The sequence below is a fragment of the Dreissena polymorpha genome, chromosome 9, assembly GCF_020536995.1.
Source record: "Dreissena polymorpha isolate Duluth1 chromosome 9, UMN_Dpol_1.0, whole genome shotgun sequence".
Taxonomy (NCBI): domain Eukaryota; kingdom Metazoa; phylum Mollusca; class Bivalvia; order Myida; family Dreissenidae; genus Dreissena; species Dreissena polymorpha.
The window spans coordinates 85,977,716-86,003,048 of NC_068363.1; the positions used below are offsets into that span (position 1 = coordinate 85,977,716).

The 25,333-nt window shown below is 35.2% G+C and overlaps 1 protein-coding gene and 1 long non-coding RNA gene across 4 annotated transcripts in view; both read right to left on the reverse strand.

The window, feature by feature from the left end:
* Positions 1-6,184: 6,184 nt before the first annotated feature.
* Positions 6,185-13,428, reverse strand: LOC127843642 (uncharacterized). Of its 2 annotated transcripts, none has more exons than XR_008032255.1 (3): positions 11,585-13,428; positions 9,219-11,355; positions 6,185-6,699 (listed from the first exon to the last, which is right to left on the reverse strand). It is a non-coding gene; the product is annotated as an uncharacterized LOC127843642 (long non-coding RNA). The 2 variants fall into 2 exon arrangements; XR_008032254.1 differs by having other exon boundaries at positions 11,430-13,428.
* Positions 13,429-15,355: 1,927 nt separating this feature from the next.
* Positions 15,356-25,333, reverse strand: part of LOC127843625 (uncharacterized) — a 42,174-nt gene continuing 32,196 nt past the window's right edge. The window contains exons 11-13 of one of the 2 annotated variants that reach the window (XR_008032244.1): positions 20,368-24,490; positions 15,808-16,920; positions 15,356-15,660 (exon numbers count right to left, since the gene is read on the reverse strand). Coding sequence is in view for 1 of the 2 variants with exons in the window: in XM_052373316.1 (XP_052229276.1) it covers positions 16,796-16,920; positions 20,368-24,490 (4,248 nt within the window). In the remaining variant the exon portion in view is untranslated. Of the gene's footprint in view, positions 16,921-20,367; positions 24,491-25,333 lie in introns of both variants that reach the window. The other variant, XM_052373316.1, reaches the window with a different exon arrangement.

Sequence of the window (25,333 nt, forward strand, 5' to 3'; positions counted from 1 at the left end):
TTTCAAGCAAACGTAACTATTTTCAAAGTCATCCAAGATATCATTGAGACCAATCTTCTGACTAAATTTCATGAAGATTGGACAATAAATGTGGCCTCTAGAATGTTAACAATGTTTTACAATAGCCATATATAGCCATATAAGGAAAAATGCCCCGCCCCTTAATAGCAGCCATGTTTTTCAAGCAAATGAAACCATTTTCGAACTCATTCAAGATATCATTGAGACCAATCTTCTGACCAAATTTCATGAAGATTGGACAATAAATGTGGCCTCTATAGAGTGTAAACAAGGTTTTAACAAGGGAGTTAACTATTAGAAAGTACATGTATGTACAGGTTTTCTTTCTTTAACAGATTGTTCACATGTTTTCACTATATACATATATAGAAAACTGCCCCACCCCCTGGCGGCCATGTTTTTCCACCAATCATAACCATTTTCGAACTCGTCCAAGATATCTATAAAATCGATGTTTAGAAAAAAAAAGATGATTAGGCAAAAAATGTGACTTCTAGAGTGTTAACAAGCTTATTTTACTATATAAATATAAGGAAAATGACCCCCCCCCCCTGGTGGCCATGCTTTTTTACTGATCCGAACCATTTTCAAACTCAACCGTTTTATCCAGAAAACACATGTTCTGACCATATTTTATGAAGATTGGACCGAAAATGTGACAGCTAGAGTGTTCACATGTTTTCACTACATACATATAGAGAAAACTGCCCCGCCCCCTGGTGGCCATGTTTTTTCACCGATCTGAACCATTTTTGAACTCGTCCAAGATATCAATGAAACCAATGTTTTGACCAAGTTTCATGATGATTTGGCAAAAATTGTGACTTCTAGAGTGTTCACAAGGTTTCTCTATAGCCATATAAGGAATACTGCCCCGCCCCCTAGCTGGCGGCCATGTTTTTCAACAGACTGGGACCATTTTTTAACTTGACCAACATATCATTTAGACAAACATTTTGACACAGTTACATGAAGATTGGGCATCAAATGTGACTTCTACAGTGTTCACAAGGTTTTTATTTTTTTGACCTAGTTACCTAGTTTTTGATCCAGCATGACACAGTTTCGAACTCAGTTGAGGTATCAATGGGACAAATGTTCTGACCAAGTTTCATGAAGATCAGACAATAAATGTGGCCTCTGGAGTGTTCACAAGGCAAATGTTAACGGCGCACAACGCACGACAGACAAAAGGCGATCACAAAAGATGAAATAACAGATGAAAAAGGCATAAAGACACATATTTTGTATAACTCTTATCACTAGAACCAGCACTTCAAAGATTATAGGAAATAAAAGAGGGCCATGAGCCCAAAGGGCACTGGCCAAAACCCGGAGGAACTAAATATTCTGAGAAGGTGAAGTTCAGAAAATTTTAAGTACTTTATCAAACATAAATATTTATTTTGCAGTCACATTATTATGACAAACATTTAATTATTGAAAATATCTCCAAAACATATTTAAACCTTACATTAAATGGGGAATAACTCTTCTGGAACAACCCAGCTACGAATAGCTGCTCGTCTCTCCTGCAAAAGAGGCTGTCATCACAAAATTCAATAGCTTACTTGTGCATTACATAAAGATCAAATGCAGAGATGTCAATTATACCTCCTAACATATCTTGTACACGTATATTGGAATAAAGGTCTATTAAGGATCAAATGAAACAGATCTCGTTCTTCTACTGATACCATCATCATCATTGTCATCATCATTATAATCATCTTAAACAACTTCATCATCACACTGCAGAGTTGGTGAAGCAGCATTGTAGGAATCTCAGGCTGACAAACACTAACAGTCAGAATTTCCAAATAGCTGGTGGAATTAACTCTTAAATGGAATATATCAGAAGCCTTTCTGTTTGTCAAGAATGTTTAAATATATTGTGCTACCATTAGGCACTGATGTATCAACAAACTGTGGTTAACTCAGTCCTTCCTTGAGAAGCAGTAATGAGCAAACTTTTAATGCACTAATTGCTTCACAACATTGCAAAGCAACAGGTTTTACATATTGGTGTAAATGAATGTATTGTCTCAAAGTAATATTTTTATGCCCCCGGTAGGGTGGCATATAGCAGTTGAACTGTCCGTCCGTCAGTCTGCCCGTCCGTCTGAAAACTTTAATGGCCATAACTTTTTCAATATTGAACATAACAACTTGATATTTGGCATGCACATGCATCTCATGGAGCTGCATATTTTGAGTGGTAAAAGGTGAAGGTCATCCTTCAAGGTAAAATGTCAAATATACGGCGTCTGTCCGTCCGTCCAAATACTTTAACATTGGCTATAAAAACTTTTTCAATATTGAAGATAGCAACTTGATATTTGGCATGCATGTGCATCTCATGAAGCTGCACATTTTGAGTGGTGAAAGGTGAAGGTCAAGGTCATCCTTCAAGGTCAAATGTCAAATATATGACGTCTGTCCGTCCGTCCAAAAACTTTAACATTGGCCATAACTTTTTCAATATTGAAGATAGCAACTTGATATTTAGCATGCATGTGTATTTCATGGAGCTGCACATTTTGAGTGGTGAAAGGTGAAGGTGAAGGTCATCCTTCAAGGTCAAATATATGGCGTCTGTCCGTCCGTCCGAAAACTTTAATATTGGCCATAACTTTTTCAATATTGAAGATAGCAACTCGATATTTGGCATGCATGCGTATCTCATGGAGCTGCACATTTTGAGTGGTGAAAGGTCAAGGTTATCCTTCAAGGTCAAATATATGGCTTCAAAGCAGCACAGTAGGGGGCATTGTGTTTCACGAACACAGCTCTTGTTATAAAAATTGATTAGCTTAATTATGACTTATGAACTTAAGGTCTTCAAATGTATAGAAATCCATCTTTTGGAATGGATAAAGGTAAATTCTAAATAGACTTAAAATCCCACATTTAAAGGGGCCTTATCACGTTTTGGTAAATTGACAAAATTAAAAAAAGTTTCGCAGTTTTCAGATTCGCAAATTTATGTTTTAGTCATGATATTTGTGAGGAAATTGTAACACTGAACATTTATCATGCTCTAAAATAGCCATTATATGCATCTTTTGATGGTTTTAAAACCTAAAAATAATAAAGCGTTGCAACGCGAAACGATTGAATTATTTGGAAAGTTGTGTTGTTGTTGTTATATTTTGTGAAACTACGAGGATTGCTTATATAAACTAAATTATACGTACCCTCATAGCATGAGCACAGTTGGCCAGGTGGTCTAAACGGAAGAAGTTTTACTCCAGGACTCCAGAGGTAATCGGTTGGAGCCCGGTTGAGGGTTACTTTCTTTCTTTTTTTAATTGTATTCTTTTTTTTCTGGAGATTGTTAGTTCCAATGTTTTAATTCATCCATATAAAGCATTTAATGACAAACTTCAATACATGCCAAAATCTGAGAAAAGGCACCTTTAACATTTTAATACTTTATGGTATAGTTGAATTAATTTTCCTGCCAACTTGGACACTGAGCCCATCAAATGCCTTCATAAATATTCATGGGGCATGAAGTTTTGTGTGCAAAATACCCCACAGTCAATTTAAGTATCCCGGAACAAGTAAGCTTACGAAAAAACGAATAATCTGCTGATGTTATCAAAGCTGACCCGTTCAAAAATTCTTTTAAATCACATACCATATTATGAATAATTACCGGCAGTGGATAAAATGTACCAGCACTGTTTTTATAACTGAACAAGTGTTTTTTGTTTAGCACAACGTGGCAAATTCAATTAAGTATCATAACTCAATGTTCTGTACCAATGATATTCAACAATATGGGTCTTTGTACAGTGCCTTATTACAAAAAGCATGTTTACTGGTATCTAAACACAAGAAAACACAGCATTCTTTTACCGGTGTTTGTTAAACAAGTTAAATAAATTTGTTGAATATGGGGTAGCACATGATTAACAATTTTGAAGTTATTCATACAGTCAATAAAAATGTACATCAATCTGTATTGTGCCAGGGACCTATTGTATAGGTCCCTGATTGTGCCCAAAAGGAACCTTTACTACCGGTAACAAAAAATAAACATAATCATAGATCTAAAGACTTTATAAATTTTTTACTAGAAATGTGTCTATACGACACTGATGCTGTCGATATGTTTGACACGATACAGATATGAGTGATGTGTGACACACATAAAGCGAACAGTACATCATGTAACTGTTTCTAAATAGAAAGCCTATTTCACTTTTGCAACATTGACCTTCAAGTAAACACCATAGTGAATGCATCCAAAATGTAGTCTTGAGATTTGCCATTTCACTAATAAGAAATGCACCATAAAGAATTATAACTGACAGTTACATTAACATCTACTATCACTATTACCAAATACATGTAAGGACCTTTCACAAACCTGAAGTGCCAAATGTGATCTTGACTGAAGCAACCGACATGTTTGTTTTGCAATTCTTCTAGATATTGTAATTCTTTTTCCAATTGATTATCACCTTATGCACAATATGCGAACATGTACTTTGACTAGCAATATAAGGTATATGCAAAAACCAAAAGTGTTCAGTATTACTGTTTCCTCACAAATATCATAACTACAATGAAAATGTGCAAATCTGAAACATTTTTTTTTTTTTTTCAATTTACTGAAATGTGAAAAGGTCCCTTCAACCCAGTGCATGAAAAATGAAGGTACAAGATACAGATCGCAATAAATATATGAGGTGCCATTCTATTTCTTGAAATTGAAAGATATTTCATGATATCAAGGAATGAATTTTTTATTTAAAAAATGTATGTTTTTATATTATAAATTCTTTAACTTATATCAAGAAATACGTTTTTGATATCGTAAAATTGGTTATATTTCCTGATATCGAGAATTCAGTCTTTTGATATAAAGTAAGGATTGTCAAATGAAAATAATCAAATTTTAGATTTAAAAACACTATATTTTGATACTTGAAATTAAATTAATGATGTAAAAAAATGGATTTCTTGACTTCAGAAATCATGTCTTGATAACAATACGCATGTCCTTTACCATGTTCTTTGCAACAGTTGAAGAATCATCTTATTGTTTAAAGCAAAGTACTTCAAAGGCATTTGCATTCACTTTTTTTCAATAAATTGGTCTTTTGCTAAATTGAAAGACAGCAATGGGACGCATTAAAAAGTACATGAAGGCAATGGATTGCATTAAAAAGTACATGAAAAAACAAAACAAATGCGCAATTCAAATTTAGAATAAAATAGTACATTTTGAATAGACTCATCAATTATTACACCTGTGTTTAATTATTTGTAGCACAGTTTGTAAAGTACACAAAATAATGTTTTTTTTAAACTTCTTCTAACTTTAAAAAAATAGTTTGTAATATTAAACTGACTTAATTTTGTCTGTTTCTACAAATTTGCATGTTTAGAAGGCACGGTAGAATGTGGATTTAGATTCTTTTGACAGATTTCATGTATGCAATCATTTTTACAATTATGAAAATTAATATGTTTCACAACCACCTATAAATGATTGAGAGAATGTTCCAATGATATCCATCAAAAGGGGTCTGTGTAAATTTACTATTACAAAAAAGCATGTTTACTGGTATTTTAACATAAGTAAACACAGCAGACTTTTACAAATGTTCATTAAGGTTAATTAAATTGGTCAAATATGGGGTAGCACATGATTAAATTTTTTGAAGTTATTCATACAGTCAATACAATAAAATAAAATAGTACAGCAATCTGTATTGTTCACCAGAAATGACTTTAACTAGGTACATGAAAACATGAAACAAATATGCACTGCAAATTTAGAATAAAAAAGTACACATAGAATAGACTCACCAGTGTTTAAATTTGTACCTTAGTATGTAAAGTATACATAAGAAATATCTTTTAAAACTTATTCTTACTTTAAACAAAAAAGTATTAAACTGACTTAATTTTGTCTGTTTCTACAATTTTTTATGTTTGGAAGGCATGGTAGAATGTGCAATGAGATTCTTTTGACAGATTTCTTGTCTTGCAATCACTTTCACAATTATGAAAATTAAAATGTTTCACAAGCACCTAGAAATGATTGAGAGAATGTTCCAATGATATCCATCAAAAGGGGTCTGTGTAAACTGCCTTATTACAAAAAAGCATGTTTACTGGTATTTTAACATAAGTAAACACAGCAGACTTTTACAGATGTTTATTAAAAGTTAATTAAATTGGTCAAATATGGAATGGCACATGATTGAATTTTTTTAAGTTATTCATACAGTCAATAAAATAAAATTACACAGCAACCTGTATTGTTCCCCAGAAAGGACTTTAAATGCATGAAAACACATAACAAATATGCAATGCTAATTCAGAATAAAATAGTACGTATAGAATAGAATTTTTTGTCACTGTGACCTTGACCTTTGACATAGTGACCTGAAAATCAATAGGGGTCATCTGCCAGTCATGATCAGTGTACCTATGAAGTTTCATGATCCTGGCCCTAAGTATTCTTGAGTTATCATCAGGAAACAATTTAACTGTTTTCGAGTTTCTGTGACCTTGACCTTTGACCTAGTGACCTGAAAATCAATTGGGGTCATCTGCCAATCATGATCAATGTACCGATGAAGTTTCATGATCCTAGGTGTAAGCATTCTTGAGTAATCATCCAGAAACCATTTTACTATTTCGAGTCACTGTGACCTTGACCTTTGACCTAGTGACCTGAAAATCAATAGGGGTCATCTGCCAGTCATGATCAATGTACCTATGAACAGGCTGTCAAGTGACCTTTTTTCAAAAAGTAGGAAAAAATAGGAACTACTTTTGCAAGAAAAGTAGGAAAAAATTAGGAAAAAGTAGGAACTTTTCCCTCAAAAGTAGGAATACATAATACTAATTTTTTAGACACAGGTCCAGGAAACATAGCTTGAAACAGAGCAGGTGTGCCATCACATGTTCTGTATGGATACCCACTTGAAGCTACCTTAAGGGCCCAGAAGATTTCAGCCTTTTGTATCTGTTCCTTGTGTGATGGTTGTACTTGCATACAGATAGATTTATCCCCACCACCCTGAGAGCTGCTTGGCTTTGGGGCACTTCCACGCTTTTGTGAATTATCATGCATGTATTTCATGTTTTCCTTGTGTTTTTATCCATCTGCATGACTTATCAGTTGATTAGCACCAGAATTACAACAAGATGGACTTCATTCAGACAGTATAATATCTTGCAAACTCATTGCCGGTATCTCTCTTGCACCATGATTCAAGTGTTTTTCCACTGTTGTCCAACTTTTCCATCCATGAAGGGTTAAACTTTGTTTTCCCACTAGGCATTTTAGCACTTATAGTGTATCTATGATAATTAAGTTTCAAGCAAAGCTACCCTGATAAAGAAGTAAAATTAGATGCTGTTCATTTTGGTGTATCATCAAATAAGTGGTTAGAGGTCTTCTGTGTATCGATATAAAAATGGTAATATATTGTGCATGTTATATCCTTAAGCAGAAGACCAAATTTATTTAGTGATACACCAACTTGTTGTTCAAGATTAATACTAGTATATAAAGCAGTGTCAATGCTCTGCTACAGCTACATTGTGAAACCTTTAAATTGACAATAGGGTGCAGTTATAATTACTTAAGTTACATTCAAAATGACTGGTCATTGCAGAGCAGATTTTGCAACTGGAGATAGGACCTTATCACCTGACATCTTTTATGACATCATTGATTGGGCAATGAAACAGTTGCACTACATTGTTAATTCCAGTTTCAAATAATGGTTTTTACATTATTGATGACTTCGCGGGAGTGTAATAATGCTGTTAAGTAATTTTAATACTACGCTTTAACACCTTGAAGTTACCTCACTAGCTATGGCATCATTAGACAAGAATTGTGTTTGTCAGAAACACAATGCCCACTATTGCGCCGCTTTGAGATAAAATTTCAATATATCATTTGGCAGGTTTAGAAATTATCTCCCTTTTAAAGCTTATTACTTTCCTTGGATTGTATTTTTTTTACTTTTGACCTTGAAGGATGACCTTCACCTTTCACCACTAAAAATGTGTAGCTTCACGAGATACACATGCATGCCAAATATCAAGTTGCTATCTTTAATATTGCAAAAGTTATGGCCCATATTAAAGTTCTCGGACGGACACACAGACAGACAGACAGACAGACAGACAGACAGACAGACAGACAGACAAACGGACTAACAGTACAACTGCTATATGCCACCCTACCGGGAGCATAAAAATGTATCAGGGCATTTAGGCTCTGTGCATTTATCTTTAATTACTAAACATGATGTACCTATGATATCAATAGAACATCATATCCGTTGTGATGTAATACAGAATTTATTACATTATATTTGTAAATGATGAAAACTCGGCAAAGCATCAGTTTTATCTTTTTCCAATAACTTGTGTAATAAATTCCATATTACAAAACCACTCATACAATACATGGTATCTCTATATCTCTATATTCCAAACAGCAATATCATGTAAACATGCATAAGGTTTGGTCAAATTGTTGTCAATGGAAACAAAATAAAACTGGAATAAACAATGGGCTCCCTCAGCTCTTGCATCACTGGGAACTGTGTAAGGTAGTGAAGTCTGCAGTGAACAAATGCTAAGGAAGTAAACAAGGCACTATTGTTACTTAAAAAAAAATTGTCAATAATTTCAAACGTTACATAAGAAATAAATATTTATGCATCCTGAAGAGGTGCTAGCAGACAGTCAGCATGGGTTTGTTTGAGGGTTAATTGTCAGGTCTCATCTAGATGAATGCAAATTAACAGGGATACAGTCATGCCATAGATTCATTCATACTGCAAGTTTACTAAATAAACTCTTTAAAAAAATATTCTCAATTGAAAATGAAAAAGTAGGAATAGTAGGAAGATTTGGTAAAAAAATAGGAAAAAGTAGGATCCTGATGAAAAAGTAGGAAATAGTAGGAAAAAGTATGACCGCTTGATGTTTCATGATCCTGGGCCTAAGTATTCTTGAGTTATCATCAGGAAACAATTTCACTGTTTCGAGTTACTGTGACCTTGACCTTTGACCTAGTGACCTGAAAATCAATAGGGGTCATCTGCCAGTCATGATCAATGTACCTATGAAGTTTCATGATCCTAGGCATAAGCATTTTTGTGTTATCATCAGGAAACCATTTTACTGTTTTGAGTTACTGTGACCTTGACCTTTGACCTAGTGACCTGAAAATCAATAGGGGTCATCTGCCAGTCATGATCAATGTACCTATGAAGTTTCATGATCCTAGGAGTATGTATTCTTGAGTTATCATCCGGACACCATTTTACTGGTTTGAGTCACCGTGACCTTTGACCTAGTGACCTGAAAATCTGTATGGGTCATCTGCCAGTCACGATCAATGCACCTATGAAGTTTCATAATCCTAGGCATAAGCGTTCTTGAGTTATCATCCGGAAACCATTCGGTGAGCGAACCGACATGTGCAAAGCAATATACCACCTCTTCTTCGAAGGGGGGCATAAATATGTGTAGCACGGTATGTAAGGTATACACAAGAAATGTCTTTTAAAACTTCTAACTTTAAACAAAACAATATTAAACTGACTTAATTTCTTTTCCTACAAATTTTTATGTTTGGATGTTTTACGGTAGAATGTGCAATGAGATTATTTTGACAGATTTCTTGTCTTGCATAATTTTCACAAGAAAACTAGAGCTTAGTCACAGACGTGACGAATACCCCGACATGCCGCATTGACACATAATATTTTGCATGTCGTCTTAACAAAAAACAGCGGACACCATGCTCAATTTTTAAAATGCACTAAGTGACACCTTGACCTAGTTTTTGACCCAGAAAGGCCCATGTTCTTACTTGGCCTTCAGATCATCTCCATAAAACTTCTGACCAAGTTTGGTGAAGATCAGATGTAAACTACTTGAATTAGAGAGCAGACACCATGCTGAATGTTAAAAAACGCACTAAGTGACCCCATGACCTAGTTTTAGGCCCAGAATGGCCATGTTCAAACTTGTCCTAGAGATAATTTAGATAAAACTTGTGACCAAGTTTGGTGAGGATTGGATGAAAACTACTTAAATTAGAGAGCGGACAACATGGTGAGGTTTAAAACGCACTAAGATACCCCGTGACCTAGTTTTTGACCCGGCATGACCCATATTCAAACTTGACCTAGACATCATCTAGATACAACTTCTGACCAAGTTTGGTGAAGATTGGATGAAAACTACTTGAATTAGAGAGCAGACAACATTGTGATGTTTAAAACGCACTAAGTGACCCCATGACCTTGTTTTAGATCCGGCATGACCCATATTCAAACTTGCCCTAGACATTATCAAGATACAACTTGACCATGTTCGAACTTGACCTACACATCATCTAGTTACAACTTCTGACCAAGTGTGGTGAAGATCGGATTTAAACTACTTGAAATAGAGAGCGGACACCATACTCGATGTGTAAAACGTACTAAGTGACCCTGTGACCTAGTTTTTGATCTAGCATGGCCCATGTTCGAACTTTGCCTTCAGATTATCTAGATAAAACTTCTGACCAAGTTTGGTGAAGATCGGATGAAACCTACTTGAATAAGAGAGAGGACACCATGCTCAATGTAAAAAAACGCACTAAGTGACCCCGTGACCTAGTTTTTGACCCGGCAAGGCCCATGTTCGAACTTGGCCTTAAGATCATCTAGATACAACTTCTGACCAAGTTTGGTGAAAATCAGATGAAAACTACTTGAATTTGAGAGCGGACATCATGCTGTATGTTTAAAACGCACTCAGTGACCCCTTGACCTAGTTTTTGACCCGGAAAGGCCCTAATGGAACTTGGCCTAGACATCATGTAGATACAACTTCTGACCAAGTTTGGTGAAGATCGGATGAAAACTACTTGAATTAGAGAGCGGACACTTAATACGGACCGACAGACAGACCGACCGACCGACAAGTTCACTCCTTTATACCCCCCTAAACTTCATTTGTGGGGGTATAATTAAAATGTTTCTCAACCATCTAGAAATGTGTCTAAAAGACACGGATACCCCAGCTACATGTCACTGGAGACCGAAACCAGTGTTGTGTGACAAACAAAATGTGAAAAGCACGTACAATCCTTTTAACTTGAACTACACATAGAAACAGAACTAACAGCTACATGAACATCTGCAACCACTATAACCACATAAGTACAAAGCAAAAATTTAAAGCATAAAATAAAATCTTGACCTTCAGCACATAGATGTTTCACATGACAAGTTATCTCGATGTGATCGATGACAAACTTAAAGCATAAAATAAGATCTTGACCTTCAGATGTTTCACATGACAAGTTATCTCGATGTGATCGATGACACAATAAAAGCATAAAATAAAATCTTGACCTTCAGCACATAGATGTTTCACATGACAAGTTATCTCGATGTGATCGATGACAAACTTAAAGCATAAAATAAGATCTTGACCCTCAGATGTTTCACATGACAAGTTATTTCGATGTGATAGATGACACATTTAAAGCATAAAATAAAATCTTGACCTTCAGCACATAGATGTTTCACATGACAAGTTATCTCAATGTGATTGATGACAAACTTAAAGCATAAAATAAGATCTTGACCTTCAGATGTTTCACATGACAAGGTATCTCGATGTGAACGATGACAAACTTTGAGCATAACATAAGATCTTGACCTTCAGCACATAGATGTTTCACATGACAAGTTATCTCGATGTGATGACAATTATTGACGATTTATATCAAAATCACATAATGCAAGACATAGTTATTGGTTGGAAAAGTACACATACTTCTACTCATAACATTTGAGGAATACACACAAACTCAAAAAATTTCCTGTGCCCTTTACATTGAAGTGACAGCCAAAGTTTTTGTCCATACACTTTGTATTGATATAACAACTATTAGTGCCAATTTTTATTTCCCAAAATACAATTTGCAAATTTTTAAATCCAATAAAGCATGTTATTATTAACCGGACACATACATGAACATTTACAATAGCTGTACAAGGAATATGCTAACACAAAAAATGTCCACATAGACCATGTAGTTTAAGCAAGAATCATGTGTTTTTTTCCTGAAATTGAGCCTTAATAAGCTGAAATTTATGGCAGTTTATTTTTTAATCCCATCATGCACTACTTATGGGCAAAACAGATACATGTACTTTCATTATCCATCTTGTGAATATGCAAACACTGAGACCTTGATTTTGAATCAAATAAAATGGTTGTTGCAAGCGACACATCGTCCTGATATGATGATCATTAGCACCACTTTATTACAAAATCCCATGATGCACAACAATGGAATGGGCCAGACACGAAATGTCCTCCCTAAACATACACACAGACAGACTAGGGTAACAATTAATGTCTACGCCATTATAACACTGGCATAAACATTTATGGCACAAGGAGTTCTGGTACAAATTCCTGCACGATTCCATTTGTTCAAATTCAAGTCTTATTCCATGTAAAAAATCCTGCATTATTCCTTTTTTTATAGGCCTTTCCAAATATTTAACATTTAAAAAATTCTCAGGATTCCATCATCTTAAATTTCCCAGTATGATTACAGCTTTTGTTATTGAACAATTACTTACTTATTATTCAAATTCCTTTCTTATTATTCCATTTTTACAAATGTCTTTCTTATTACTCGATGGTAAATTGTGCAGCCTAAATTGTGAACTTGTATCTTATAATAAACTTATATTCATTATATCTAGATTTATGTTACCCGATACATAATTATATACTTGCCCCTAAATGAAGCCTGACTTTTTATAAGCTGTAATTAAAAACACAATAGTATAACATAAGTACAATACATGGTGAAAACGCATATATCAACCTTCAAAGAGCATACATTTATAATACTTTTAGGAATACTTTTGTATATGATTTACACCTGAGACAATCTTATATAAGTATTGATGAGCTCAATACATAAATTATAACATATTTGAACTGTCTCCAATAGATTGTAAATACATCAAGATATGAAACAACAGTTAAATTGACCTATTTCAAAAAAAGATACCAAAATATATTTTGTTCAGCCTATGTTTTTATTCTCAATCAAGTCCAAGTCGTGAGCTGATTTTATAACAAAAACAAGAGCTGTCAGAGGACAGCCTGCTCGACTATTTGAGTGCTTGACAGTATAACGTAATCTATCATGGGGAAATTGTTCAAATTATTCAATAAGGTCAAGGTATATTTTTCACAATCTATTGAACATTTGTAAAGACATAAAACAAACTAATAAGATTTTATTTCAAGTTTGATAGCAATAGCTTGGGTGGGAAGTTTGGACGGTCCTTCAAAAATAAAGTAAATAAATATTTGTTTTTGTTTTTTAACTAGGTTTTCCGAAGGAAAAAACTGGTTATTAGATTGGCGAATGCGGGCGGGCTGGCTGGCGGGCTGGCTGGCTGGCTGGCTGGCGGAATAAGCTTGTCCGGGCCATAACTATGTCGTTCATTGTCAGATTTTAAAATCATTTGGCACATTTGTTCACCATCATTGGACGGTGTGTCGCGCGAAATAATTACGTCGATATCTCCAAGGTCAAGGTCACACTTTGAGTTCAAAGGTCAAAAATGGCCATAAATGAGCTTGTCCGAGCCATAACTATGTCGTTCATCGTCAGATTTTAAAATCATTTGGCACATTTGTTCACCATCATTGGACGGTGTGTCGCGCGAAATAATTACGTCGATATCTCCAAGGTCAAGGTCACACTTTGAGTTCAAAGGTCAAAAATGGCCATAAATGAGCTTGTCCTGGCCATAACTATGTCATTCATTGTGAGATTTTAAAATCATTTGGCACATTTGTTCACCATCATGGGACGGTGTGTCCCACGAAAGAATCACGTCAATATCTCCAATGTCAAGGTCGCCACGACTAAAAATAGATTTAAAAAAAAAAAAAAAACTTACAAAGGGGGTTAATTTTTTTTGGTCATTTCAAAAGTTCAGTTTGAGTTTTCTCCCTTTATCAGATTTTTTTTTCACAATGAAAACCTGGTTTTGTGACAATTTTGTCCCTTGTTTAACCATGTTTCAAAGAAAAAAATATTCTTTTTGGGTGGGGGGGGGGGGGTGAGAGGGGGGTATAATGTGGGGTGGGGGCATTTATTAGACGATCTTTAAAAAAGAGAGGATTTTTTTATTTATTTTTTTTTGGGGGGGGGGGGGGGGAGGGCAGGGATTCTGGGTTGGGGCGTGGGGTATTGTTTGGGTGGAATCCATTGTGGTATTCAGGTAAGTGTTGTTTTGTCAAAGTATTTATAAAATCTGATCATAAATAAAGAAGTTATGGCAATTTAACTAAAATTTATTATTTTGACCTTAAGAGTCAAGGTCATTCAAAGGTCAAGGTCAAATTGAACTTGCCAGGTAGAGTACCCTCATGATAGTTAAAAATATTTTAAGTTTGAAAGCAATAGCTTTGATACTTTAGAAGTCAAGTGGATCTAAACACAAAATTTAACAAAATATTCAGTTACTAAGACAAAAAAGAGCCATAATTCTTACAAAATGCTTGATACAGTTGTCTGCTCTTTTTATAGTTTGGGGTCATGTTGGTAAAAAAGTTTCCAAATATGAAAGCAATATGTCCAGGGACATTGAAAATATTTGAGGTGGTACGCAAACTTTAACATAGATTTATCAATAATATGCATATTCTAAATGGAAAAAGGGCCTTAATTTTTACAAAATGCTTAATACAGTTGTCTGCTCTTGTTTATAGATTGGAGTCATGTTGGTAAAGAAGTTTGCAAAATATTAAAGCAATATGTCAAGGGACATTGAAAATATTTGAGGTGGTACGCAAACTTTAACATAGATTTATCAATAATATGCATATTCTAAGTGAAAAAAGGGCCATAATTCTAACAAAATGCTTGACACAGTTGTCTGCTCTTGATTATAGGTTGGGGTCATGTTGGTAAAGAAGTATGCAAAATATTCAAGCAATATGTCAAGGGACATAGGAAATATTTGGGGTGGTACGCAAACTTTAACATTTGCACGCTCACGCTCACGCCGACGCCGGGGTGAGTAGGATAGCTCCACTATATATATTTCATATATAATAGTCGAGCTAACAACAATAATTGGACTAAACTTTATAGGCACTTACACTTTGACTAATATCTTGTATCATTATAAGTTAGAAAATTTAGCATTTTCTATTACTAAGGCATATATTGTTAACGTGTGACTGATTTGCCTGTGGTTACTTTAAATGGCCTCACTTTTTCACAAAGCACTTTCCGGGAACCATACTTTTCAAACTTACAAAACAACAAAGCAAGAGGGCCATGATGGCCCTCAATCGCTCACCTGACTAACCAAATACAATTCCAACCCAGCTTTCATCAAGATAAACATTCTGACCAAATTTCATAAAGATTGGATGAAAACTGTGACCTCTCTTGTCTACACAAGACTTTTCTAATATTTGACCTATTGACCTAGTTTTTGACTCCAGGTGACCTAAATACAATCCCAACACAGATTTAATCAAGATAAACATTCTGATCAAATTTTATAAAGATTGGATGAAAACTGTGACCTCTATTGTCTACACAGTTTGTTTTTCTATTATTTGACTTAGTGACCTAGTTTTTGACCCCAGATGACCAAAATACAATCCCAATCCAGATTTCATCAAGACAAACATTCTGACCAGATTTCATGAAGATTGGATGAAAACTGTGACCTCTATTGTCTACACAAGGTTTTTCTATTATTTGACCTAGTTTTTAACCTAGTGACCTTGTTTTTGACCCCAGATGACCCAAATACATTCCCAAGCCAGATTTCATCAAGATAAACATTCTGACCAAATTTCATAAACATTGGATGAAAACTGTGACCTCTACTGTCTACACAAACAAATTGTTGACGAACACACGCACGCACGCCCACACGCACATACGGACGCCGGACATCACACGGTCACATAAGCTCACCATGTCACTTCGTGACAGGTGAGCTAAAAACAAGAGATTGCCAAGCAATATGGTCCCCTACCGGTGATACTCCACCATTGTATTTTTTTATATTTTTGTTTATATTTGTTGCCATAGCAACCAGAATTCTTGACGTAGGAACAAAATAAAATGACGTTCATAATCTCCATATTGCCATCTATCCATGTTTCAAGTTTCATGAAACAATATGAAGAACTTTTTAAGTTATCACAGGATCCAGAAAAGTGTGACAGACAGACTGACAGACAGAGCTCAAACCATAAGTCCCCTCCGGTTTCACCGGTGGGGACAAAAATTGATGCCTTGGAATCCCAATAAATTTTGTACATCTACATATTAACAGGAAAAATTAAGACATGTTTTTGCACAAATATATATTAAATATTGTCCAGAAAAGAAACAAATTAACTTACATCTTGTATATAATGATAATATACATTTTCATTTTTCTATAGTAAGCTCAAGGAAAAACATTCTAAAATCTTATCAATATAATTAAAATTCATCAGTAAAAATGTTCATCTCTAAGAATTACAGTACTGCTATTGGTCAACATTTATCTGTCACAAGGACTACCATTGGTCAATGTTCATCTGTAACAAACACTACCATTGGTCAATGCTCATCTGTATTAAGCACTCCAGTAGGTCAATATGTAAAACTGTAACTGAGAACCATATTTCTTAGCCTGGAGTCGTCAGTCAATGCTAAATCTCAACTGGAACTATCATCACATTCATAAATATTCCTCCTTTTTTGATGGGGGCTACTGCTTTGTCTGAACTCTTCTTCACATACACAATCCGTCAGTCTTTTCTTCCCTGGTGCTTTAGAACCAACTGAAAAGAAAAGATTGATTTATTAAATTATATTCTCTATGAGCCCAAGAAACTTTCAATATAAGCATTAAGATGGTTAAATAGGCTTTAACACATTTTAAAGGGACTCTGCGAAGAAAATAATCAATAATTATAGTGGCTTAAACAGCGTAAAAACATACATCTCAACAAATAGCAATAAAAACATACATCTAGAGAAAACATATCTAGACTAAGATATAAATAAAAAAAAAAAAATTTGTAATGATCGGTAAGAACATTTTTATATATAATTAAGATCAAAAATGGGACTCATGTACATGACATAATTTAACTGATTTGACAACAAACTTTCTGTAATTCATTCACTATTGGACATTTTAGTAATTAATTCATAGGTCTAAATGTAAGCTACAAACACTCCAGCTATTGATCATGGCCGTTAATCACGTGCGCCACCTCTTTTTTGCGATGCATTAATAAATGAGCCAATGCAAATTCCGAGGTGGCGCTCAGGCCCGGATGTTTTGAAATTTCATGGACAACTTTACAGGGTGATAAGGTTTAATATATTTGTACAACATATTTCGCATTATTTTTAAAATCGGGCAATGTAGTGCGATTCATCGAAGATTGAGTCGTCTAAAAATGTACAGACACGTGCATTCTCAACCCATTTAAAAACATGAGAAGCTTTATAAGCTGTGGCATGGTGGAGTTTAAAAAGCATTCCGATGAGTTTTTCATGTGTGACGAGAAAATATCCACCCAATTAAATCGCCAACGGCATCAAACGATTGCGTACAACATACATTAGATGCTGCATGCACAAAAATATTGGCTTCTTGCCGACGTAGTAGATAATTTTGCAGTTTTCCAAAAGAGATGGAGCCAATGCTTAGGAGGTGGCGCTAATGATAGGAGGTGGCGCCAATGCAGGATGTTATCAATTAACAGTCGTATTGCAATTACATTATCACATGACGTAGATTTGATAGATAATGATATTTGTTATATTAAATTTATTTTTCAACGTACATACGAAGGCCCAAATCTTTACAGAACATAAACACAATATGTAATAAATATAATGTAGTTTTTTTAAATATATAAGTGACCAACTCAATTAAGAAGTCACCAACATGAATGAAATATATTGTACGGTGTATACCAACAATTTGTAATACTCAATCAAACCAATAACTTAATGTTCAATATTATCAAAATAATTCATGGACATCAAAATTTGTATACAGTATGAAAGTTCACGAAATAAGTATAAGATAACACTTCTTCTTGAAACTATGATTTGTGGCCGTTAATCCAAATGCTTTATTTACTATAAGACCAAGGTCAACAAATCTTAATTAGGCTCATTTATGTTGTTTTTCCCAACTATTAACTCCAAAAAATGAAGATAGCTCGGTCTTTTCCCGTTAACATATTTGTATAAAACATGTTAAATGTTGTTATCTTACAAAGACGATCGTTTAAATCCATCAATACATCATTAGAAAACTACTTTTTCTAATTAAAACGCACGCGACTCAAATGTGCTGAAGTAGTCAACTTACAGAAATAATGTAAGTCCTGTAAGCGTAATAGAAACCATAACATAAAATATTCCACTTCAAATTAGCTATAAATGTGCATTGGCGCCACCTCCTAATCTGAGCGCCACCTCCTTGGCATTGGCTCCATCTCTTTTTGAAAAATGTAAATTTATCTATTAGATCGGCTAGAAGCCGATGTTTTTGTGCACGCATTGACTTGTACAGGTTCAAAGCAATCGTTGTATGTAATGAGCGATTTAATTGGCATGGAATTTGCTCGTCACACAGGCAAAAGACATCGATTTGCATTTACGAATTCTACCATGCCACAACTTATAATGGTCCTCACGTTTCCAAATGGGTTGTGATTGAATGTTTCTGTACATTTTTAGATGAATTTATAATCGCTGAATCGCACTATATTGGCCGATTTGTTAAAATATTGCGAAATGTCTTGAAAATCATATTAAACCTAATCACCCTGTTAACTTATCCGTTAAATTTCAAAACATCCGGGCCTGAGCGCCACCTCGGAAGTTTCTCTGGCTCATTTATTAATGCATCTCAAAAAAAGAGGTGGCGCGCGTGATTAACGGCCGTGTTGATCTGATTTTTATAACCAGTGACCTTCATCTTGACCTGAAGATCAATCAAGAGATTTTGTAGACCATACATGCTCCCCCCTAACCTCCAGCACTGAAATCACTATGGGAAATCCTTCTTCAAGACTAACCAGCATACATATTATGTATATGATCCTAAGAATTCTCTAGATATTGTGAAAAACAAAAAACAAATGCAATGACACAAGCCACTCTGACCTTGACCTCAATTTTCATAGATATGTTCGTTTTCACTAATGTAACTACTCAACTAATTTGCATGATTATAGGTCAAAGTGTTCACAAGTTATTGTGTGAAAAACAAATTCCTGTTACAAGCCCTTGTGACCTTGACCTGTTAAACTATAAAATAATAATGAAAGAAATATATCCCTTTGGTTCCTCCCAAAAAATCAGCATACCAATATAGATAATTGGAGGTCAAAGATATCATGAAGAAACTAATTTATTGATACAAGTTCATGTGACAATAAACTTAAACCTGGTGACTTCAATATAAAAATATTTCAATATGTCTTCTTCTTCCTTCACTAAAACCACTATCATGAATTATCAAATGTTGAGGCTTTCTTAGAAAATAGTGCTGAAATTTTTCCTCTTACAACACCCTATGACCTTGACCTTACTAAGAATAAGCCTCTCCCTTTTCTCAGAAGTAAACAGGATAACATTTTTTCCATATGTTAGGTCTTAGTTTTTAAAAAGACCTCTTCCTGAAACAAATTTACTGTACAAGATCCTGTGACCCTGATCTTTGACCTCAAAATCAAATGGCGACTTCCTTTCTTCCTCAGATACCATCATACCACATTGCATGGTTGTAGGGCCAAAGCACTTTCTATATATCACAAAAGGTCTACAGACCGACTGACGTACCAACGCTTTAACAGTTGAAAAATGCAGAACAATAAACGCCAAATTCTTTGAAGATTGGCATAATCACAAGCTAGGTATCCAAGAAAGTTACCTAAACGGAAATTTTTAATCACCATAACTGGATTCAAATTATTGTGCGGTTATATTTTGTACTTCTTTAAGGCACATTCACATTACCCTTAAGATTGACCAATGAATTCTAAGGTAATTTACCAGAAGCCACAAGTTTGACACATCCCTGGAGCCATACTTCAGTTATATAACCAGGATTTTTGAGTTCAATTATATACCAGGATTTTCAATTTTGTAATATATATATTAAGTCATTCCATGCTATGTTTTGTAAACTGCTTACCTTATTAGTTGACCCACTTTTCATTAAAAAATACACATCCTTTATATTTCAAAATAATTACCTTCGGTATTGTTTGTCCTTTGGGTAACATTATCTTTTGAGTGTGTAGGCACTGCTAATCCACCAACATTCACAACTCTCTTTCCATATTGGTTTTGAAAAAATTGACCCAGTTTTGAAATTGTATTTGTATTTCCAAGTGGTACTGGGGATGTGGGATTCATTCTTCTTCGTATAGCCTTATTCTTGCTATCTGAACAGGCCAATGCTGAATCAAAGGAACTGACAGATAACTGTTTTGGATGCAATGTCCTTTTTCTTTTCAAACAGCTTAACCTCATTTCAAGATCATTAAGCTCTTTCCAAAATGGCGGACAAAGACTACCCTCATTTGTGTCTTTATTTTCACAGCTCGACCGACTGTCAGCACTACTTACAATAACAACTTGTCTAGGTCTCGCTGTTGACTTGTCATATTTTGTATCACTTTTTGGGAATTTAATGTCTAACCAGCTACACTTCAGCCGATCTGTACGAATTGGAGAGACTTTTTTCAAAGAAGGAGTTTTTTGTCTTGGGATTACTGGACTCCCTGAGCTCACAGCATCTTTTTCATCATTCAAAAGTTCTACCTGCTCCTGTTCATTCTTTTTCAAATCTTCTCGCTCATCATCCATGTCATCATAAAAGGTTTCTGAACTGTCTGCTACACAGGTCTCACTGGTAACTTTTGAAGCAACAAATGCGGGCTCATTATCAACAATTTTATTTAATGTCAAAATGTCTTTACGGCTATTAGAGTGCTTTTCACTAGTAATTTGTGTAGCAACATATGTGGGTTCATTATCAAGAATTTCATTTAATATCACAATGTCTTTTCTATTATTAGAACTCTTTTCACTGGTAATTTTTATAGCAACAAATGCGGGCTCATTATCAACAATTTCATTTAATGTCAAAATGTCTTTTCTGCTATTAGAGTGCTTTTCACAGGTAATTTGTGTAGCAGTATATGCGGCTTCATTATCAACAATGGAAGTTAATGTCACATTGTCTGTTATGCTATTAGGAAGTTTGATATTTTCATGCACCAAATCAAGAGACTCCTTGGTAACAGCAGAAGGCTGATTTTTGTGGTCAAATACATCATACGATTTTTTATCACAACTGCCCTTTTTGGAGACATTGTGATTTCTAGCCTGTGCCTGTCCATTCCTGGGCCAAGCAGTGTTTATAATGTCATCCGTGCCATCCTGGCCATATAGGTCCATCATGGACATTGTTGGACTTGATCTCAATGCTTTATTAAAATTTATATCCATGTCATCCTGGCCCAAAAGACCCAACCTAGGCATTGTTGGACTTCTTTCAAATACTGTATTATCATTGTTACTTAATGCCGGGAAATCCATTGTCAGTATGTCAATTACTGGACTACCTGGTCTGGAATCTACAACAGACTCATCCATGTGAATTGAAAACTCCTGGGTTCCAACAAGTTCTGGTACAAATGGCTGAGTACTTAACACTTCTGAATTAACAATGCATCCTGCTTTTACTAACAAATCAGCTGTTGGCCTACTCCCACTATTGTTCTTGCTTTCTAGTATATCCATCTCGTTTTGAATATGTGATTTTTCTGAATTATCAAAATTACTAGTGACAGACTTACCATGTGTAATGTCAGTTGCATTTGAAGCCAGTAAATTTACAGTGCAATCCTGATTTTCCATGTTTTCTTTTTTTTCATGATCCCCTGACAATTGATGCATTGATAATTTATCATATAGTGTTTCTTTATCACACTGTTCATAACCCTGTAGCTGGACTCGTTCCTGCTGAGACTGACTCATACCCATCAATTTCATGAATGCTTCCTGTGAAAGCACTTCTAATGATTTAGAAGACTCTGCAACTGACTTATCTACTTTGTCCGCTGAGTCTATATTTTCTCCTTCTTTTTTCGAAAGCTTTTGTAGTTCCCTTTCTATGATTTTATTCAGACTGTCCAACCTGACTACACATGGTTTAAACTGGATTCCTTTATAAATGAAATATTGTTTATTGAGATTTTCTTTGTTTGGTTTTAACTGATTTTGGCGAGGACTTTTTCGTTTCTTCTGTCTATTTGTTCCCCTCAGCTCATATACTTTGTCAGTCTTATTCTTTCTAGGGTTTACATTGGCTGGTGTTTTATCACTAGGGTTTACACATGATGGTGTGTTTTCACTAAGGTTTACACACGCTGGTGTGTTTTCACTAGGGTTTACACTGGCTGGCGTGTTATCACTAGGGTTTACATTGGCTGGTGTTTTATCACTAGGGTTTACACATGATGGTGTATTTTCACTAAGGTTTACACACGCTGGTGTGTTTTCACTAGGGTTTACACTGGCTGGTGTGTTATCACTAGGGTTTACACTGGCTGGTGTGTTATCACTAGGGTTTACACTGGCTGGTGTGTTATCACTAGGGTTTTCACTAGCTGGTGTGTTGTCACTAGGGTTTAGACTGGCTGATGTGTTATCACTAAGGTTTACACTAGCTGGTGTGTTATCACTAGGGTTTATGCATGCTGGTGTGTTATTATCTTTATGGGAAGATGATGTTGTACACGTAGGTACCTTTATACGTTCATAATAAAGTTTTTCAAACTTTCCGCGTTTCAATCTTGTTACTAATCTACCAACAGTTCTTGCTTCCCATGTATCTTGTTTTTGTTTTGCCTCAACATTTTCATAAGTATCATCTACAACATGATATGACTCCTTTTCAACTGATTTTTGAACATATTTGGCTTCATTTTGTTTTTGTTCTTTCTGTTTAGATGTAACATTTTTTGTATTATTGGCATCAATGAAGCAAGACTTGCTCTGCTTATTTGATTGCTTTTCTCTATCAAACTTCTTGGCAAAATCCATGAATTGTTCATTCCAGTTGCTTGCAATTTTCTTTTCAATTTTTTCACTGTTGGATCTTGCTCTTTCAACTTTTTTCCTTAATTTCCTTGAACGCTCATTGCTGCCAATTTCTGGATCAAAAAATGCATTACCTGCCTTACTTTTTAAAGTTACTTTGTTTTCAGTGTGAACAATTAAGTTTGAATTGCATGTATCCACTTCTCTAGTATACATTGACTGATTCTTTCCTAGCTCTGAACTACTTTCTATTTTATCCATTTCTTTTACAATTTCCTCATTAACATCACTTAAATCAGTCAAATTGAGGTCCACAGAACCTAAATCTGAATCTTTGTTGGAGACTCCCAAAGTTTCATTAGACCTTTGAGTTTCAACTGTTCTCACAGAACCAACCGTGTTTGTGGACAAAGAATTGGGATAAGACGTCTCAGAACTTTGACATGTGCTACTTATTTCCGTTCCAGTATTTACAACACTCTCAGTCCGATTCTGTGTTGACTCTGATGGGCTCTGGTTGTAATACAATTTCACTGCAGTGTAATCGTCAGCAGACATACAAGATAACTCAGACAATACTGAACTTTCAGATGAAGCATTCGCAACCACAGCATGTCCATGTGCTACAGAAACTGGCCTCTCAATTACATATGTTTCATCTTGTTTCTTTGAAAGACTTTGCGTTGTTTTAGAAAATTGGTTTTCAGTCAGGTTGGGTCCTGTTTCGGTCACCTTGTTGTGTAAAATATGAACAGTATAAGAGGTTGCATTCCCTTGATGATGTGAGATGTTTATGGGTTCTTTTCCATGTTGATCAATATTACCCAGTTCTCTCCCCAGATGCTGCTCCATGCTACTGGGTTCTTTTCCCAGTTGCCTCAGAGGCTGATCACTGTTTTTGTTTATGTTTCTCTGTTCCTGGGATTTTTTAGCAAAAACCACTTTTACCAATTTCTCCACCCTTGAATCCTCAGAAATCACACTAGCAATTGTTTTGATATGCTCAGTTTTGTTATCACATGACACTGACACCAAGTTGTCTTCATTAAGGTCTAGCACATTCCTAGAAGATGACAGCTGTAACTCTGAGGTACATTTTGCACCATCAGCCTGTGAATCCAAATGCTCTGATATTTCTTCCGCAGTTTGACTATTGTTCTGCACTGGCCTTCCAATATACTTCAATTCTCTGCCATTCTGGGTGCTGTGTGCCATTGTCATTGTGTAATTATCATCAAAGGTCAGGTTCTGGGAACACGTGAAGTTCTGAAACATCAATTGTTTTAAGTCGGGGGTTTTGTGTGTTCTTTATACATGTCTTGCAGTATTTGAATATAAAATTAAGCAAACATGAGACTGAATGAAATCTTATCGAAGAATGATTAAACAAGAGGGCCTGAAAGGCCCAAAGTCGCTCACCTGAGATTCAAAGGAACTGACCTGCTCTGTGCAGCCCAAGATATCATTAGAAAAAATGTTCTTACCAACTTTTATAACTAGTGAACACCCTTGCAGCCACATTTTTCAACAGACAAGAACCATTTTCTTACACATCCAAGATATCATTTAAACAAATATTCTGACAAAGTTTCATGAAGATTCATGAAGCCATATAAGGAAAAATGCCCCGCCCCCTGGTGGCCATTCTTTTCAAGCAACCGGAACCATTTTGGAACTTATCCAAGATATCATTGGGACGAATCTTCTGACCAGGTTTCATGACGATCAGACAATAAATGTGGCTTCTAGAGTGTTAACAAGGTTTTACAATAGCTATATAAGGAAAAATGCCATGCCCCATGGTGGCCATGTTTTTCAACCAACTGGAACCATTTTTAAACTCATCCAAGATATCATCGGGGTGAATATGCTGACCAAGTTTCATGAAGATTGGAAATAAATTTGGCCTCTAGAGTGTTAACAAGATTATTACTATAGCCATATAAGCCAAATGCCCCGCCCTTTGGCAGCCATGTTTTTCAAGCAAACATAACCATTCTCCAACTCATCCAAGATGTCATTGACACAAATCTTCTGACCAAATTTAATGAAGATTCAGCAATAAATGTGGCCTCTAGAGTGTTAACAAGGTTTTACTAAAGCCAAATA